The sequence below is a fragment of the Xyrauchen texanus genome, chromosome 11, assembly GCF_025860055.1.
Source record: "Xyrauchen texanus isolate HMW12.3.18 chromosome 11, RBS_HiC_50CHRs, whole genome shotgun sequence".
NCBI lineage: Eukaryota > Metazoa > Chordata > Actinopteri > Cypriniformes > Catostomidae > Xyrauchen > Xyrauchen texanus.
Window position 1 is genome coordinate 9617252 of NC_068286.1, and position 20285 is coordinate 9637536.

Consider the following 20285-nt stretch of genomic DNA (forward strand, 5'->3'; position numbering starts at 1 on the left):
GTCAAAGTATGCTCTTTTGACCGTGAACATGTCCATTACATGTTCGACGCATGCGCACTATGACTGCTTTGTGATATGGCAGATATAGAAAAGATGGCCTGTCTTTATTCATGAGGCATTCCTCCCCTTGAGACATGTGTGTTTTTATCTGCATTGCTCAGGAAAGAGACCATTGCCGACTATCAGTTTACTATATGGAAGCTACAACAGGTGATCCAACTGGTGTCATCAGTGAATACTCTTCAGACTTGTGAGGGTGTGTTATCCTGTTAAAGGAGCCTATTGCCAACATTGGGTTAATGTCGGTCATGAATAAATGCAGATAGTAGGCAAGCCTCCAATGCTGTTGACTATAGCTATCTTTCGTATCTCTGTTCCTTTGTTTATGATACACATGGCATCATGGTAGCAGAAGACAATGAAATGTCACTATGTAAATGTCACCACGTAAATTAATTATTTGCATTGCACATATGCACTTTAGAGCTGTTATGCTTTAGTACAGAAATTGGTATGCTTAAGTTTAGCCTTTTGGGAAACATGATTTATTTAGAAACCTAAAAGTCCCTCTGTCCAATGTAAATGCTGTACACCAAACACAGAGTGAAATGGGGTCAGACAAATCTTATATTTATATATTTTATGCGGATCATTGTTTTAAAAGGAAAGGTCAGGCTTTAGTCATATTGAGCTAGGGCTTTACGCATGATTACAGCTGAGAGAAAATGTATCTTCACACCATTATACTTTTTATGTTTCTAATGTTCTACCACAGTAGTTTACAACATTTTCTGTCATTCCTAATGCAAAGTGAATATATGTTTATAACAGAACATTATAAGATGCAAGATTATGTGGATGCTGTGTTAGCATCAAATGGACTGTTTTCAAATTGGTTGCCTAAACAGTACCCCATCTGACATTGGTAAGCAAACTGATTGCCCTGCACCAAACTCACATTATTCGTTGAGCCTATGTTGCCATGTTGGGTTGTTTAAAATAGAGAATAGTGTTTTGGTAGTGCCACATGGCTACAGTGTTTACCGTTTTTGGATGAATCAACTTTTAAATCAACTTCTTGGTTTATTCGCAGTTGTCTCTGCATATTAAGGAGGCATATGATACATTATTTTAAGATAAAAAAGACAATACACCTTTAAAGGGGTCAAGACATAACTTTTTTTTATAATTTTAATATGTTTCTTGTGGTTTACTTAAAATAATAGTAAAGTTTTTTGCACAAAAACAGTCCGATATGGTAAAGATAATGTAAGGTAAAGTAGAGGTTGATGTGTTGTTGTAGAGGTGGTCATATCCAAATATATACAGTGTGACATCACAATGTGGAAAAAGTAGAGAACAAGTCTACATATATATATATATGCACACAGTATATACAGCATATATTTGCATGTGATTAAATAAGATCTCTCTCTCTCTCTCTCTCTCTTTCTCTCAGACTCTCTCGGTGGCCCGTTCCCCTCAACCGCTCACCGATGCCACCACAAACCCAAGCGCTGTCTGCCTTTACATCCGTGTGGAGGCATCCCCGTGAGCCCCCTTCTGTTCCACCCCAACGCTAAAGGCTCTCAGATAGTTATGGATCTGGCACAGAGGACCGTCAAACGGCAGGCCAGCTTCTGCAACGCCATCACGTTTAGCAACCGGCCCATAGCTCTTTATGAGCAGGTCCATTTAAAGGTAAGAACCAATAATGGAAAGTGTGGGATAAATGAGTTTGGGACAGACAGACTGCTTGCAATGTTAAAAACAATAGTAGGTAGCGTTTTCACTTTCTAATTTTTTTGCTCCAACTTTTCTGTACTTTAATGTACCATCCTAAAGGAATTTTGCAAGATTCCCCTGCCCAAAGCAACATGTCAGCACAGTTACAATGAAAAACAAACAGTCCTACCCCAGACTAGGTGCTCAATCTAGCTTAACCAGTTAATCGACCAACATTCACGGACATTTGTGTGTGCACTCACTCGCTAGTCCAGTTCTCAACGTTGATATTCTCAGGAGTGCCAGGCTGTTGTGACATACTGTAAGTCATTATGTTCTTGACATGTTTGTAGTGCTCATTCCTTTAGTCCAGGCTGTTGTTTCTGTAAGTCAAATGAAACAGAGCTTCTCTACTCCAAACACACCAAACAACTGCCTCATACAACCCTCAATTGTTCTTTATATTTAACCATTTATGACCATTAAAACATGACCACTATTTAGCCTTCAATGCAGCTATAATAGCACATAAGAGAGCAAACATTGAGAGAATTCTTCTAAAAGCTGCAAAACAATGATATTTGAGGTAGTCTTTCATTGCCACTGTTACCTTTGGTTTGTGTATTGGAAATTGGAAACTGCTTTGGATTGATTTGTATTGTGAAATGCTATACAAATCAAATTTAATTGAATTTAATCAAATTCAAATTTTAAATTGAAAAGTAAAAAATGAGAACTTGTTTTTTTATTTGTAAAATGTTTCAATGGTTTAATTGTATTATTTGAATGTCTATTTTTACATGAATCTGTTCAAATACTTTGTCCTGTCCCTGTTTAATGAAGCATCTATAAGGAAGCCATTAGGCACATTTTTCCAAAAAGTGTTAACACTGTGGCACTATTGAAAAATATGTATTTTTGTTTCAACCAATGCCGTGAACTTGGGACAGGACTATCTGATTATCCAACCAATGGAAGACGGGGCACATACTTTACACACTTCAGTTATAATTGTATACATTACCAGGGTTGGGGAGTAACGGAATACATGTAATGGGATTACATATTTAAAATACAAAATATAAGTAACTGTTTTCCACTACCGATACAATTTAAATCATTGGTATTTATAATACAGTTACATTCAAAAAGTATTTTGATTACTGAAGAGTTTATTTTGCATTTTATTGTCATTTGTTTCATTTAATATTTAGTCCTTTCAGATGGAAAACATTTATACATATAAATGAAGTGATCAAAACTGCATTTGAACAGCGGTGAAACACTTTCTTATGATGTGTTACATTCATACGAGCAGACAGAGAAGTAAGTTTGGAGCAGAAGAAATAGAAATAAACCTTGAGTAAATTGTCAGCTTCATGAGAAAATTCACGTTGGATCATAATTTCTTTTTTCTAGTAAAACCTTTGATATTAGGGCAAAAAACGTATTCTTGATGTTCATTTTTGTGTTTTCCTGTAAAAATATCAAAAAATCCTTAAAACAAGATCAATTTGATTTATCTTGTTTTAGAAACAACACTGCATAAGATACTATGCTGTGTAATGTTTTGTGCATTTGTTTTATGTATTAATGCTAATGAATCTTTCTGGTTTCCTCCTAATCCTCTAGATTACTAAAAAGCAGTGCTGCTGGAGTGGAGCTCTCCGCCTGGGCTTCACCTCAAAAGATCCTTCCCGAATCAATCCTGACAGTCTGCCGAAGTATGCCTGCCCTGACCTGGTATCCCAGAGTGGCTTCTGGGCCAAGGCCCTGCCAGAAGAGTTTGCAAATGAAGGGAACCTTATTTCCTTCTGGGTGGATAAAAAGGGGAGAGTATTTTATCGCATCAACGATTCCAGCCCTATGCTGTTCTTCAGCGGCGTTCGGATCGCAGAGCCGCTGTGGGCCCTTATTGATGTCTACGGTCTCACAAGAGGAGTGCAGCTGCTGGGTGAGTACAGACGAAAAATAAAGAAATCCAAAAATGGACATTTTTTCATCATTCACTCGCCCTTCATGAATTTATTTCTTCCATGAAACACAAAATGATGATGTTTGACAGTATGTTATTCTAGTCACCATTCACTTTCATTGCATATTTTTTATAGGTTTGAGCCAGCATGAGGGTGAGTGAATGATGACAAAATTTTTGTTTTTGACTCTGTATGAATAGCTTTGGGAGCATAATATTATTTGTGAATATTTTATAAAAGGAAATAATTTGAAGATACCCTTGTGCTGTGTTCATTTTCTGCTAACACATTTTATGTTTCCGGTCAAAAATGACTGGCCCACTAAGATTGTTTTTTAATTTCTCATATTGCATATGTTGTATTATCACAAGATATTATATTAGATTTTTTATCAACTTATTTTGTAGTAATTATGACTACAAATTCCAAATTTTTGAACATATTTTTTTAAATATATTTATATTTTAATTGATAGGTTTAATTGAATTGAGCTTAAATGGGCCAGTGGCAGGCACTCCCTGCCGAAAACAAAAAATATATAATAATTGCATAATAAATTAATAACCACTTGCTTGATTTGAACAAAAATAGGTGTCATTTTAAAGCTTAGATTCTGGATTTTACAATGAATATAGCTGATCCTACCAGTTCTTAAATAATGATTTTTAATGTGCTGACAAATCAAAACTGTTTCATTCTCATCAATTGCAAATTTGTTACAACAACAATTATATTCGGAGTTGGTGAAAACATAAAATAGATATGATAGCCATGTGTTATGTATCGTTGGAAATGTCTAAATTAGTAGAATGCAATGAGTTAATTTGTTTCACTCAGCGGCCAAACTGCAGTGAGTATTAGTGTATGAAATTCCCACTGACACACATAAATATAATAAACAGGATTATCTTTTTGTAACGTTTTTCCTTATTACTTCCTGAAACATACATATAACATAGACAATGACATAACTTAACTTACAACAGACTATCCCGATTCAAACGAGTCTAAACACAGCATAATATGATGAATTGATCTTGAAATATTCCTCAGAGTGTACATGGAAAGACAATGCACACTCAAAAAATATGTTAGCCTATTTTTAAGATGTATCCATTTCAATTGAATAACACATTTCCATCTAATTGAATTGAATAGTCTTGAAGAAAATGTAATTAATAAAACTTGAAAAAAAAAGATTTGTTCATTTTATTTTGTTAAACATTCAATTTTTTATTCAATTTAAATGGATACATCTTGAAAATAGGCAAAAATATTTTTTGAGTGCACAAAAGGGAGTTTTGTGTATGTGTGCGCACATGTCTTAGGACATCCAAATATTTGAGGATTGTCATCTAAAGGATTGGTATGCTCCTGAACACTTAATATTTATGTATTTGTAGTCTAATCCAATCATTTCTATTGGGCGGTCATTTTTGACCAGGAACACAAGTGTAGCAAACTGAAATCTTTTTTTTTATAAATATAAAAAAAGGTAATAAAATGGTCCAAATGTATTTTTTTATTTATATTTTTTTATGTTTTCAGATACCATATGTGAACAAAGTCAAGGAATTTTATTCCAAATAAAAATAAATAAAAAAAAACTCAAATTAAAAAAGTTACCGAAACACAACATAAGGGTTAAGCGTTTAAATTTCATTACAAAATTAATAACATTTTTGGAGTGAATCGTTCATAAAACCATTACATGTATATTTCAGTTTAAGAATGTTTTTCGAAATAACAGTATAACATTTTTACACTTTGGTATAAGAGTGTTTATGAACATTTAATAAATTGCTAAAAAAAAATTGCATAATGCAACAATTTACATACTAATAAATTGACAAACAATTTACACAGAAATTCGTTCTACTCATGTTTCATAAAAAAGGCCCAATGTGTTGATTCAGGTATCCAACCGTTTTTCATAAATGATGAAAATTTGGCATCATACTCAGATTTAATATTTTTGGGTGTAAAACATATTTAGCCATTTTATTTTATTGTATTTTTTTTTTTTCATTTAGTTACATGACTAGATACTGACTTGGTGTGAACAGGTCTTGATCTGAACTTTAGTACAGAAACTGTCACAAAGTTTTCTCAACAGAGTCGAGACAACGTATATCACGCATTCAGAAAAGCTGAAATGTAAAGTCTGCATCACTGCATGGTCGAGCAGCATAGCTGTTTATAATCACACTGAACACTGGTATGAGGGGTGAATACCATAACCACACTTTGAAGTATCGGCGTGTCGATGTGTCTGTGTGGGTGTTTGTGCATAAAGTGGAGGTGGGATCTGGCTTATGAGGGGCGAGACATTCACATCTCACACGCATGCATGCAGCAAGCTTTAATGCTGTCATCCCCCTGAGTTAATTATAGAAACAGGTCACATACACCAGCGATACCTCCATTTATCCTAATAGAGCGCTTTGACAAATGACAGCAGCCGCTCTGTCTGCTATCGCTCTGCTGTGTGGGATACATTTCGTTATGTGTGCAAGTGTGTATGCCCGTAACTCTATCTCTACCGTTGCCTCACAAGGAGCAGCGTTGACATGCACTGCTGAACCTGTGTTCTCGACAGTCTGCTACTACGCAGAAACCAGAGAACGCATGTGTGTGAGTCCTGCTTTTCACTGCTTATGTCACGTTTTCTCTTCCTAGAATGGTTTGGTAGTGTAACGGCTGCAGCGCAAGATCAAAAGAGCTCTTCCTGTATTTCAATTAAACATGGCTCCTGGAGTACCGATGCCAGATTCAAACAATGCATTTGCGTCTGAAGGCCTGACAAGTAATGACTAGAATTACAGGACACAGGAAGGAAGAGCATATCAGTGATGGTAGAGAGAGGCTTTTCACACTCATTTACATGTGCAGTTATAATCGAGCTACAGCGGGTTTTTGTGTAGTCAAACTACAGTCTTTATCTGTCTTTCTAAATATACATGAAGCAATTCGTAATTTAGTATTTAAAGATAGGACATTAATACACGTTGTGCATCACCTCTGTCTTTGTTTGTGCACAACGGCGGGGCCAATTGTGGTCCAATTAACATCATCATCATTATCAGTCACATTATCTAGGTCTGTTAGTCAGACTAAAGCATTCACATGGCATTTTAAAAAGATGAATTATTGCTTTAGTCTGATTGAAATCAAACTTTTAAGTTTATAGCATTGTTGTGGCCTTTTCTGGAAGTTAACATGAATTTAAAATTGACCCGTTTTACTTTTTAAATAATTGTTCCTCATTTTATTGTAAGTGAATCAGCAGTACAGTACATGGTACTCCAAAGAAAAAAATCGAATCATTGTCCAATCATTGACCATGTTTACATGCACATAAGAAAATTCTTTATAACAGGGTTTTAACAGAAAACAGCATTCTGAAACGTCATGAAAACAAGAATGTTGATTTCCTTACGCCGTTTAAGGGATTAAGAAATTAAGAGGATTAAGAGGTTTAACACACCTAGGTTTCTCTTGGAGAATGTGGCTTAACGTGCTCATGTAAACACATAAGCGGCGTTCTGATGGATGTTTGAGGATTGCGTGTGCGTGTGTCATGTTCATTGGTGTCTTTTGTCTTTGTGCTTTTATTTTGAAGTTCAGTTTAGTCCCTGTTTCCTGGTTCCTGTTTCCTGTTTGGTTTCTGTCATGTTCATTGGTGTCTTTTGTTGTTGTGCTCTTATGTTGAAGTTCAGTTTAGTCCCTGTTTCCTGTTTGGTTTCTGTCATGTTCATTAGTGTCTTTTGTCTTTGTGCTTTTATGTTGAAGTTTAGTTTAGCCCCTGTTTCCTGGTTCCTGTTTCCTGTTTGGTTTTTGTAGTCCTTTTGTAGTTTGTTATTATGATTGGTGTTCCCTTGATTGTTTCTTCCAGGTGTCCCTCATTCTCTTGTTTGTTCCTGGTGTATTTAAGCCCTGTTTGTTCCTCCATTCCCTTGTCAGTCCTTGTTGATTGTATCGTTTCATGTCATGCCTTTGCCCATGTTTCCAGCCCTTTGTGGATTTTGTACCAGCTTTGTGTTCTTTTGTGTTAGAGTTAATTTTTCCCATCGTGGACTTTTCTTTGTGTTTGCTTACTTGTCATTTTTGTTAATAAACCGCATGTGGATCCAAACCAGCCTTCTCCTGCTCCAATTTGTAACAGCTGAACAGACCAGCATGACAAACGTCATAAGATAGAACCCAACAACATGTCAACACAGCTGAAAAAATCCTAAATTTCTGGGTGTACAGTGAGAAAATCACATATACTACAAACAATACCCATTTATACACACAGATGCAAAATATTGACTGTCCCTAACATCCGCATACATATGCTTGTACGTTGGGGGAATCCCAGAGATTTATGTAAGAAGGAAACCCCCAATACTGTATCGCAGTTAGCGACAGTAAGTGAAAGAAACAAACACCGCAACAACTCTGTTGATTCGATTTATTTCCAGATATTCCAGAGTAAAATAGTGAAATCTATCTTGGATGCCATGAGTGTTATTTACACAAGCGTCGTGGAAAATTACGTTGCGGACAAAGCTGCTTACTGAACGAGCCGCATGTATATTTGGAGTAATGAGTATGCCGCATGCCGCTTATACAGTGCTCGTAAACGAGAACACTGTTTTCTCGCAATAACCCACTTTATTGCATTAAGCCGCTTTCTTGAGTGCATGTAACTGTAATCAATGTCTTCTTACTCATCAAATCTATGTATTAACTTGGTCCGCCATCGAAGCAACTTTCCTTGACTTCTGATGTCTCCAAGACCTTGCGGTCTATTGGTTAATGTTAACCAATAGCCAACTAGCCATTTAAGATTGTTTCAGACTAGTGTTGTAGGTAATGCTGACTTTTTATCTTACCACACAGTCATTTAATTGCTTTGATTGTAGTTGATGTAATAAAGGTGATTATAGCAAAATTGCACTATATTTGAAACATATGCATTGCCATTAATAAATGGCAATATGATCTTGAGGCAGAACTTGAGCTTTAGCCACCATGTCGTCTCAAAAACAGTCTCCTCCAAAACCTTCCTCAAAAGTGGGTGCCAACAGCACAATCAACTGTGAATGTGCATTGATGTCCGACTCCATGCTGATGTGGAACACTCACACTGCAATCCAATCAATTCCTGTCCTACATTTTTTATACTTTAATATATTTCACTTGAGAAAATGTCACATTGCAGAAGTAAAATGGGCCATTTCATGTTAAAGTTTAGGAAACATTTTCCTATTTTGTTTTTTAGCGCTGTGCTCGATAATTACATGCTTTGATTGGGGAGGAAAAAACTGGTCTAAATTGTTCTAACCATTTGTAAACCATTTACAGAAGGAGGTTTGAGGATGAATTTAAATGCTCTATGACTCATTGGTACAAATGCCAAAAATTCTTTCTTGTAATTTCAGCTTTTCTTATCTTGGAAAACTGGAATGCCTCGGGCCTAAATGCATGATGAAATTCTCTCATGCACCTGCGACTTTGAAACACACCCATACACATGAACACACTGTAAACAATAGCAAATGCTCAAATCAACTCTTACAACACAGCTTTAACTAAGAATTCAGATACATTCAGGTACCTGTCTACGTGAATACATGCTTGTGAATTATGCTGGTGTGTGCGATAATGCATTGCTGAATACTGCATTAAACATGCCATTAATGTGATGTTATGGTTGCCATGCATGCATCTCAGGACAAACTCAGTTTTCCTGCAGAGACTGTAACCAAGTTGAAATCCACCATAACCCGTAAACGTCTATGATTTATCAGACAATGAATACTTTGTGATATATATACAGAATTAAGTGTCAACAATCCTAGAATTAGTTAAAATACACGTCATCTGTCATCTTTTAAACAACCCCATGAATTCAAACTAGCATTGTGGCTGTGACTTTTGCAGAGGCAACCCCCTCTTTGTAATTGGATTTGATTATTACTTGGACAATTCAAGAACTGTCTGAGAACAGACATCATACTTTAGAGAACCCTTCTTGCAGTCTCTTTAATATTAGCTCTGACAATGATATACTGTCTTCTTGCCCCTGAATGGTGTTAAAATTCTCCCTGACACTAATAAACACTGACAGGGAAAAATATAGCCATGAGCTGTAAATCTGCCTCTGTGTGAATGTACATACTCATTCATTGCTTAGAGGCAGCCACTCACAAACTTTGTGCTCCCCTGTCTTTCAGACTTCCCTATTCTACACGTAAAATCCTGTCTTAATCACATCCTCATTGCTCTTTATTGCCCTGCAGCTTGAAGGTGATGCCATGCCAGTCCTGCAGGCTTCTTTCTAGCATAAGATTTAGTGTGTAGCTGGACCTTGAACCTTGGTGTGGTTTTCAGGGTGCCAGAATATAATGGCAGTGAAATGAAGTCGTCCCCGGAGACATTTTGACATGAGGTTAACCAATGAGGCTGCAATGTTGTTTAATAAATTCCCCTGGCTTCAACTACACTTTTCCGAAACATACTTGCTGGCCAGGCTAAATGCGGCAGAAGCTAACAGACCAAGTAATCGGAAAGATTTATCGCTTGGGGAACTTGTTGTGCCATCAAAACAGGCTGAGGATCAGTGTTACGTAACTATGAGTCTTGTCAATCTTGTAAGCTTTCCGTACTGAAATTCACAATTTTCTTGCCCCACAGGTGTGGTTCTACCTGTGTTGGGAAGTAGGGTTCAAAAGTGAGAATCAGTTCTTATTCAAAATCAGGTCCATTAAAAAAATAAAATGAATAAATACTGGAACTGAATGATTTTTATGACCAAACTACTGCAGTCTTTGAAAGTGCTCTGTTAATGTTTATTCACAACTATTAGCTGCTCCAGAAGACAGTATGTATTAGCAGACTTCAGGTCATGTCCACGCTACATTGATTTTGCTATATTTACATCTCTGATCCACTCTGGTACTGTGTTGTCCTCCACCGAAAACTGTGAATTTAAAAAACACTCTATACTTTGAAAAACGATGACATTAGGAAACTAAAAACGGAGGTTTCAAACAAAAAGTGACTGGTGTGGACATGGCCTAAATTGAATCATAAAAAAAGACTATAAATTGACAGCACATCTTTAAATTGTGTCATGCAACAGCAAACATACACGCAACCAGTGTAGTCCGATTTACGGGGTGGGGGGGCAGATTAATTGGTGTACAAGTACTTGAGACTTAAATCAGGGTAATACTGGGTAGTACTGATTGTTCATATGGCACTGTGTAGTTGTATTGTAATAAAAGTGTACTTTAATAAATAATAAGAAAATGTTTTATAGGTAACCTATAAATTTAGTATATACAGTAGCTATTATATACTTAGTACTGTATAAAGGATAGAGAACTGATTATTGGGGGTGGGGTGTAATTCCTCAAAAGTAACAAAAGTATTGTTAAATGGAAACTGTGGCCAAATGCATACTTTTCACAAGTGCGTATATGCAGATTCGAGAGCTTGGCTAACACATTGCCTGCATGCGAGGGGGCAAAAAGTTACCTATAAAAGTCTGTGACATCAAACTGGATTTGTTAAAGCTACACTGTGTAATTAACTACACTTGGCCCTCTAGCGGTTAAAAAATAAAACTGCATGCGCCTTGCGGAAAAACATTGTTTTGGTAATGACGTAAGTTGTAAGTTGCTTCGGCTCTGCTCCTCTGAACACCCATGAATGTGTTTCGAGGCACTGGTGTACACATGGATACAGGACATCTTATCAGAGCGAATGGACAAATAAATAACGAAAGAAAGGAAAACATGTATATCCTAAAACATGTCATCTGAGTTTGTTATCATTAGACACAAAGATTGATAGTCTGATAAGGTCAAACGTTGTAAAGTTTTTATAACAGACCACGATAGTAACTAATTTATAGATTATCATTGTTACCAACCAGTGGTCAACATCATTTCAAGACTCACATGTTCTTGGCAAGCCTAGGACTAAAGGATGTATTTATATAAATTATTGCAGTTATAAAGAAAAATACACACATGTGCTGGCAAGTGAAGTCTGCACCGATTACAGTATAATTATTGTATTTCACTACACACATAGATGTGTGTGTGTGTGTGTGTGTGTGTGTGTGTGTGTGTGTGTGTGTGTGTGTGTGTGTGTGTGTGTGTGTGTGTGTGTGTTTTATTCGGGTTTGCGATGTTGATTCGGGTTTTATTACGGACTGTCGCTTTCCCTTTTTGCTTTAGACTCTGCTCTGTTCAGGGTTTCTTTGTTTTTACCACCGGTGATTCCCCAGAGGTTTGCCGTTTTGAATTATCCATGGTCAATTTTTCTTGTTCATTGTGACAACAAACTTTCAACTTCACGCTACTCCCACACCACACATGCGCTACAGTAGCCAGATCTTATTTTCTCTGTGTACGGATTTGACGTCAACACGCAAGGGCGAATGACGTATGTATTCAATTTCCTACGAAATCCGTCCCAACAGCTCTAAAACATAAATAATTATTATAGGTTTATCAAAGTTTATTTGGGTAAAGACATGGTTTGGAAGATGGATTTTTGTTGCGCTCTCTCATTAATAACATTTTGTTATTTTTTTAAGAAAAAAGTTATACACCTAGTGTAGCTTTAAATATATTTTTTAGCAACTTACCTGAAGCAGACAGTTTACACTAATCTTGCTATAGCACCTCTTGTGGCAATGTTGAGAATGCAGTGCAGTTTGACACATTTGGGAACGCAACTATGCACAAAATCAAGCTTGTGCAGCTAGAAGCTTCAGCATACACATACTTGCGTAGAGTATGTTTTGGCCTTAAGAAACTGAATTGGTTAAATTCCTTATGATTCCCATCCCTTGTAGGAAAAGATTGCTCCATTCTTGGTGTTTAATTTAAAAGATTTGTCAATTTTCCAAGAGCTTGTACTTTGTTCATTAACCTTGAATCCAGTGGACGTTACTGGCAACAACAGTCGCTGACATATTTTCCTTTCATCCATTTTGGCTCAGCTTGTTAATTTTGTAAGGTGATCACCACTGATTGTGGTATGCAACCTTGTGTACGATGACAATGGGAGGGAATATGAGTTTGGATTTATTGTGCTTGTGCATGAGGCTTTAAATGCTGATGGATGATGGTGGGCTACCACAGAGTATTCTGTTTGTCTAGCAAAATATGTCAGAGAAGTAGCTAGTGGGACAAAGACTGTCTAATGCCATCCGTTATAGTCCATTTCAAAGGTGGTGATAGAATGCAAAATGCAAGTGGATGGGAATCAGACCTTTTGAAGCTCCAAAAATCATAGACAGTCAGCATAAATGTAATTCGTAAGACTCCAGTGGTTAAACTAATGTCTTCTAAAGCGAAATGATTACTTTTGGTGCGAAAAAGATCAATATTGAAGTCCTTTTTTTAACTATAAATGATTGCTTCCAGTCATAGCATGAGGGTGAGTAAATGATGAGAGAATTTTCATGAACCATTACAGACTATTCCTTTAACCTACTTTTGTATTCTAAGTATTAAAGTGTCCAAGCAGAGGATGGAAACATATTCTCAGCTCCTATAATGAGATTTCAAATAGCTTGTCAAACATCTGGTCTTTGTAGCATAAGCATAGCAGCCGAGTTTCCTGATGTAAGACATTTGGGACCAAGCTGCATTACAAAAGCTAAACTAGACCCTTGTTGTAGTATTCAATGCAACCTACCTACAAGAAAAGCTCCTTAAATATCTTGATCTTGATTAAATGCATTATGATGTCTGAATCTCAAATGCATAAATCCCATGATCATTTTAAGGGCTGTTCACATAGGTCATATTCTTGCAAAACAGCTGGATGAAGCGCTACAGAATGCAAGAGTCTCAAAATGGGTTTTTAATTACAAATTAGACATGTTGCAACAGTCATATACTAAACAATGCATTGTGAGTACTTAGTAGCACAATTACGTCGGAAGTGAAATTTAGCTCAAATTTAACAATAGATAAATTCTACAATGTTCATTACGAAATCTATAATAATAATACATGTCAGTGTGGCTCAGAAATAGACTGAATCTTCTGATTTATATGATTGACATGCAAGTTTGACTTGGCAACAGTGAGCAATTCCAGGCTAATTTTCTTAATTGAATGTTCTATGCAGAGAGTTTTATCCTTCAAAAATAGTATCTTAAATATGGTCTATTTACACTATTCAGAAACCGTGAATTGGTGAGTCTAAAGAGTTGTCTCTGCACTTGCTCACATAATGGGTATTAACAGTAGTAATTTCTTTTGTTTGGCTGACTGACTGCTTTAGGGTGGAATAAATTACAAAAATTAGAGCAACAGATGTTGTACCAGTTGGCTGTTTGACTGTTTTTATGTTTTGTAGGGTTGGGCGGTATGGCTAAACAAACTAGATCTTAAATTTTTTTGCTGTAGATATTCAAATATATACATTTTTTTTTTTTTAATTGATTTATTTTATTTTTTTTTTCAAATGGCATTTTTTCCCAATAAAAGGTACCTTCATTTCAACCAAACAGCCTTTGATATAAATTATATTATATAATTATATGTTTTTGATTAAATGAACACAAGGAAGAATGCTATTTAATCATTGTCATTTATATGCACCAATGTAGTATGCAACAGTAAATAGTAATAAACAGCAATATTATATGTGTTAAATAAAGATATTTGCTAAAACACTTTGTATATGTAAAATGCCACAAAGAGACTTCAGGAAACATTTTTTGATGATTACGCAAACGAATCATTGAATCAGAATGATTCAAACTTACCACCTCTAGTGCCATTTTTGCTACTGAAGTCTAAATCAGAGGTGCTATTAATACATCTCTGTCTTTACACTCTCATTCTAGCAAATCACGAGAGAAGGATGGATCTGAAAACTAGTCTAATAACAAATTCGTTCTAATAACACATTCTCAACTTAAAGGGATAGTTCACCCAAAAATAAAATAGTCGTCATTATTCACTTACCATTACATTATTCCAAACCCATATGAAATATTTTCTTCCATGGAATACAAAAAAAAAAAAGAGACATTAAGCAGAATGTTAGCCTTAGTCCCCATTTATTCTATTGCATCTTTTGACCGGAATGGTGACTGAGGCTAACATTCTGCCTATCCCTTATTAACAGCCTGATCTCATGAAATTTACATAAACATGACAACATTTTTGCAATTCAAAATGTATGTGCTGTATAACACGTTTGGGCTGCAGGTTTCCAGTGAAATGTCCAGCTGGGGGCGCCAAAATCAAGTCAAATGGTGTCGTATTAATACGAGGTTTTAAGGTGAATTTGAGATGGATGTTTTTGAAACATACCTCCCAAACGTAAAACTTTTGCCTGAAACTAAGTAAAAGTGTTTTATAATATAATTGAGATGTTAAAAAAAGACATCCTTACCAAATCAACGCCTAAACCTAAACAATAGTGTTTTAAAATATAAATGAGATGATAAAAAAAAGACATCCTTACCTTATCAATGCCTAAGCCTGACCATTAGTGTTTTCAAATGCAGAAGCAAAATGAAATGTCACACTTTCTGAACAAACAACATCATTTTTGTGCCTCTTCTATGACGCTTGAGTTCACGGCTGGACTTAAACCACAGTTCTCCAGCTCAAAGTCCAACACTCTATCAGGTGAGCTACCACACAAGCTATAGGAAAAATTGTATATGTGTAGGTGGGTCTGTAATACAAGGATTAAAATGTATTGTTTTTCAAAAGATGCATTCGAGTAAAAGTGTGTCGATATCATAAAATAGCAGGGACTGAGTAATAGAGAGAAAGATTTATTTATAAAGTCATAATCAGCCATTAAAGTCATGATTTGAGGGAAAGTGAATAAAACACAGTTGTTGTAGTACCTCTAGTGTTCATTTCACCTGGAAACTGCAGGGAATTGTACCTGGAGAAACGTATATCAAGTCACGTTTTCACTATGAGAACAGGTTGCAAATTAAAGTCATTGTAATATTTAAATATTGCTTCATTTAATATCTCAAAACCATTGAGAATACTGTATATCATGAATGTTCAATACGTCACCCAGCCCTACGTATTTGTTAGTACAAAGACATTGGGAAAAATTCAAGTGAAAAATGCAAGAGGTCAAATTCTGTTTTCTAGAGATCACACCAGCACAGGAAGTTCTGGGAAAAGCGTTCAGGGTGGCGGGAAAGTGTAGCATAACCCATCCCAAAACAGAACACCTTCCTTTTCCTGCTGTTAAGTGTCCTTCCTTTCCCTTCCCCAAACTTAGAACTCCCTATTTTCTTTATTTTACTCATGCCATGGCCTTGGGACATCCAAACATGGATAGCGCATCTGAGATGAGGTGTGGCTGTCTTATATATAGGCAGAGCACTTCAGAGCCTCTTTGAGGGAGTTATGGGCAAACATCAGTTTATAGACCGCTAGATAAACATCCACAGACCTTCTCAAATTTCCAGGATAAGAGGCCTGGTGCAAAATTTCAGCCTGTCTCCAATTTACTTATTTTAGTGAAGGTCGAATTAATTTTGGTGGTACTGATTAGAAGAACCTTGGAGTGTTTGGATTGTTTGAATCACCTCTCTCTAATGCTATGGATTTGAAAATCTGCCCATGTATTAGAGCAAAACAACACAGAAGGCTTTTTAGAATATAATAATAGAAAGATAATATCAATGGGTTAATGGTCTACATCAGTTTGAATTCCTTGCAGAAGCCAAAAACCGATATGTTGAATAGGACCTTTTATGCCTCCTACACACTACACGACTTTCAAAGACGTCGGATCGTGGTACCGTTCATATTATACATCTGTCTGTCTTGTCATGGAAGTCATAGCATTTTTAAATTACACGAGGAATCTGCGATAGGGGTGAACACATTAAAAAACATTTCACTACTGACGAATCCCAGACGACACTGCCTGGACTCCAAATTACGTTTGTACATGCAAGAAGTGATACAAGATATGAAAACAAATGTTACACATTTATAAACTTTATACATTTCTGAATGTGATGTGTATGTTTTTAATTGCCTAAAGGCATCATATATTTTATTGGTTACAATATGAAAAAGTACCTCCTTCAGAAAAATCTACTTATTTGCTTACCTGACTGTCCAAAGAATGTCAGTACCAAAGAACTTCTCTTTCTCCACCCGGTTGTGGTACAGTTCAGGAGAAACATCAAATAGGCTCTGCTGTTCCTGCCAATGTTCCACTCAATTTTCCTCCATTTCTTTGGTCCAATGAGACTTTCTTGATAGTGCAGCCATGCTAGTTGATATTCTGTTGTAGGTACATCAGGACTCCTCCCACTGAAACTTCCCATGCCCCGTTTCTTGCTCTCTCATTGGCTGTAGGTCACCGCTGCAGTTGTATTCAGTCAAAACATATTTAACATTGTGCGATTTGGAATCGCAGACAGGCCCAGATATTTAACATCCTAGATATTTCGCTGACATCGGTGATGCATCAGTGCTTCTCTCAAATCACGTCTTTGATAGTTCATACGTTGCGATCGTCGCTCATGGGAGCGAGCTCCGATTTGCCTACGATTTCGGGTTATGTCTTCGATCTCCACAAAACTGTCGGCGAGCGAAAATCGGGCTTAAAATCGTGTAGTGTAAACTCTGAATTAGTTAGGACCAGGTTAGTTGTGTGTAATTTGTGGTCTTTTCTATGCTACTGTAAATACTTTGCCCATCCCAGCATATAAGCAGAGACAACTATTAGTAATCAATTTCCACCAAAAAGTATAAACGCTGTGGTGAAATTGCCTCAACCAATGAAATGACTTTGGGGTGGGACTTTCTGTTTTCTGACCAACGGCAAATGGAGAATGATCAGTAAAACTGAAAACACATTATTTTTGCATTATTCTGTCCGGTGATGCCAAAATTCTACACTGCACCTTTCAAATTATAAGATACTAATGAAAGAGCTAACAAGATTTTTATTCCAAAAATTAGCCACACCACAAATGTGTGATTTGAGGCAAAGAAACCCTGGTTGGCTTGAATAAAATTTGAATGAGAGCTATACGGATGGTCTTTTGTGGCTTTCAGAGAGTATTTGACAGTGTATGTGTGAGTTTGAGAGAGAGAGCAAAAAACCTCAGGGAAGGAGGTTTAGTGACCCAGAGATCGTTTGTCAATGGGTCCACGTGTTGCCTGTGTGGCCACTATTCTGAACAAAGAGAGCCAACAGCCAAGTGTGGCATAGAGCCAACATGCTCTACTGAAACCTCTGTTGTCTCTCCCTTCTGTTTCCCTCAAACAAGCACACACACATACATGGACCATATGCATTACACTGCCATAAGGCCCCCACAATGACTACCAACATCCAGTCTTTTTTACACAATGAGTGTCTGAGAAACCGGGATAAATACGGGGACTAACTAAGAATTTTCTGAATGGTAAATAGATTAAGATTAAAGATGTCAAAAGTACCAGTACTTCTTTACCAAGTCAATCCTAAAATAATACAAATGTAACAGTACCAAGCAATGATCAAACAAACTTCTTGGAGAAAACTTCATCTTGGCGAGATACTAGTGTAGACACAGTTGGTGATATGTATATAAACAGGCAGAAGAAAAATTGGATGTTTCAGGCGAAAACCGGTTGGCAATGTAAATAATATTTTAATTATAAACTTAAACAAAAGACAAAACACACACACATGACGGACATGTCCATAAACGATCTCTCTCTCCTGCACCACCGCCCACAATCGGCCTTTATTCCTCTCATAGGCTTAATTAGCCTGATAAGGGACCGGGTGTGTATAATCACGACCCGGCCCCGCCCTCCACCCTGCCACAGTCCACCCACTTTCAAATGCTTTTATTTTCAGGAAACTCAACATGTGCAAATATATATCTACTACAGATTACAGAATACATGGTGTAAAATGTAATTTGTAACATATTACATTAGATTACTCATGGTCAGTAACGTATTCTAAATACTTTGGATTACTTCTTCAGCACTGGTAGATTTTTTCACTTGTTTTGACTATAAAAACTCTGCCAGTACAGTAAGACAAAATACACATGTTAAAATACATTCTCTGAAAAATCTGAATATCTTATGCAGTGTTGTTTCAAAACAAGATCAGTCAAACTGATCTTGTATAAATGATTTTAGATATGTTTACAGGACCAAAAAAAAAAATAAGATTCTTGCCCTAATATTAAAAGGTCTTACTAAAATATATATATATATATATTTTTTTTTTTTTGATCCAAAAATATGATCGTTTCTGGTAACATGTGCATGTAAAATGGTTAGAAATAGCATTAAAGCTGACAATTTACACAAGGTTTATTTCTATTTCTTCTGCTCCAAACTTACTTCTCTGTCTGCTCGTATGAATGCACCACATCATAAGAAAGTGTTTCACCGCTGTTCAAATGCACTTTGGATCGCATCATTTATATGTATAAATGTTTTCCATCTGAAAGGACTAAATATTAAATGAAACAAATGACAATAAAATGCAAAGTAATCTCTTCAGTAAACAAAATACTTTTTGAATGTAACTGTATTCTAATTACTCTATTCTAAAAACTCTAGTGCAATACGGTTTCTTATATTTTGTATTTTAAATATGTAATCCTGTTACATGTATTCCGTTACTCCCCAACCCTGGGCATCTCATAGTACTGACATTGCAATTTATTGCCCTGGCCACATCTGCAGTCCTCATGTCTCCATGCAGCATGCCTAAGGCACGTTCACGCAGATGAACAGGGACCATGGACCTCTTTCTTTGGTGTTTTTCAGAGTCAGTAGAAAGGTCTCTTTATAAGTTTTTATAACTGTGACCTTAATTGCCTACCGTCTGTAAGCTGTTAGTGTCTTAACGACTGTTCCACAGGTGCATGTTCATTAATTGTTTATGGTTCTTTGAACAAGCATGAAAAACATTGTTTAAACCCTTTTACAATAAAGATCTGTAAAGTTATTTGGATTTTTACAAAATTACCATTAAAATACAGTGTCCTGAAAAAGGGACGTTTATTTTTTGCTGAGTTTAGTAATAATGTTTACTTGAGATTTACTTGAAAGCTACATGTGATTGTTTTCATTTAATTTGTTGATTTTTATATTCATTAACTTTTGCGTGTTTGCTGCATGTTTGATAGCATTTCGTTTTTTAATGTGGTATCAAAATTGCTTGACGAATCAGTAGCGTTGGTATCGACTACTGAAATATTTTATACTTAGTGACACATCAGTGAGATGGAAAAAGAGTGAGAATGAGCAATGAAAGATTGAAAAGAACAACCCCTATCCAGTGCCTCACAGCTAAAACTAGCAAACGGAAGCAAAGAATAATCTCCCTACTCCTACATTTCCATTTTTGGCAATTTCATTCCTGCCGTGTATCTTTCTGAGTGAACCAAGAACCACTTTTGTTTATCAGAAACCTCATCTGCTTATTTTCCACTAGCTTTTGTGTTTTAACAGGTGGTGGGGTCTGGTGTTAAATTAAAAATACACCTTAAAAAAAAAAGAATATCAAAATAGTTGCTTGCTCTCTGTCTGTGCAGCTGCG

The 20285-nt window shown here is 36.3% G+C and overlaps 1 protein-coding gene across 1 annotated transcript in view; it reads left to right on the forward strand.

The window, feature by feature from the left end:
* LOC127651928 (E3 ubiquitin-protein ligase NEURL1-like) overlaps positions 1–20285 on the forward strand; it is a 57381-nt gene that overhangs the window by 20104 nt on the left and 16992 nt on the right. Inside the window, exons 2-3 of the mRNA XM_052137997.1 lie at positions 1460–1701; positions 3358–3679. Of these exons, the coding sequence (XP_051993957.1) occupies positions 1460–1701; positions 3358–3679 (564 nt within the window). The remainder of the gene's footprint in view (positions 1–1459; positions 1702–3357; positions 3680–20285) is intronic.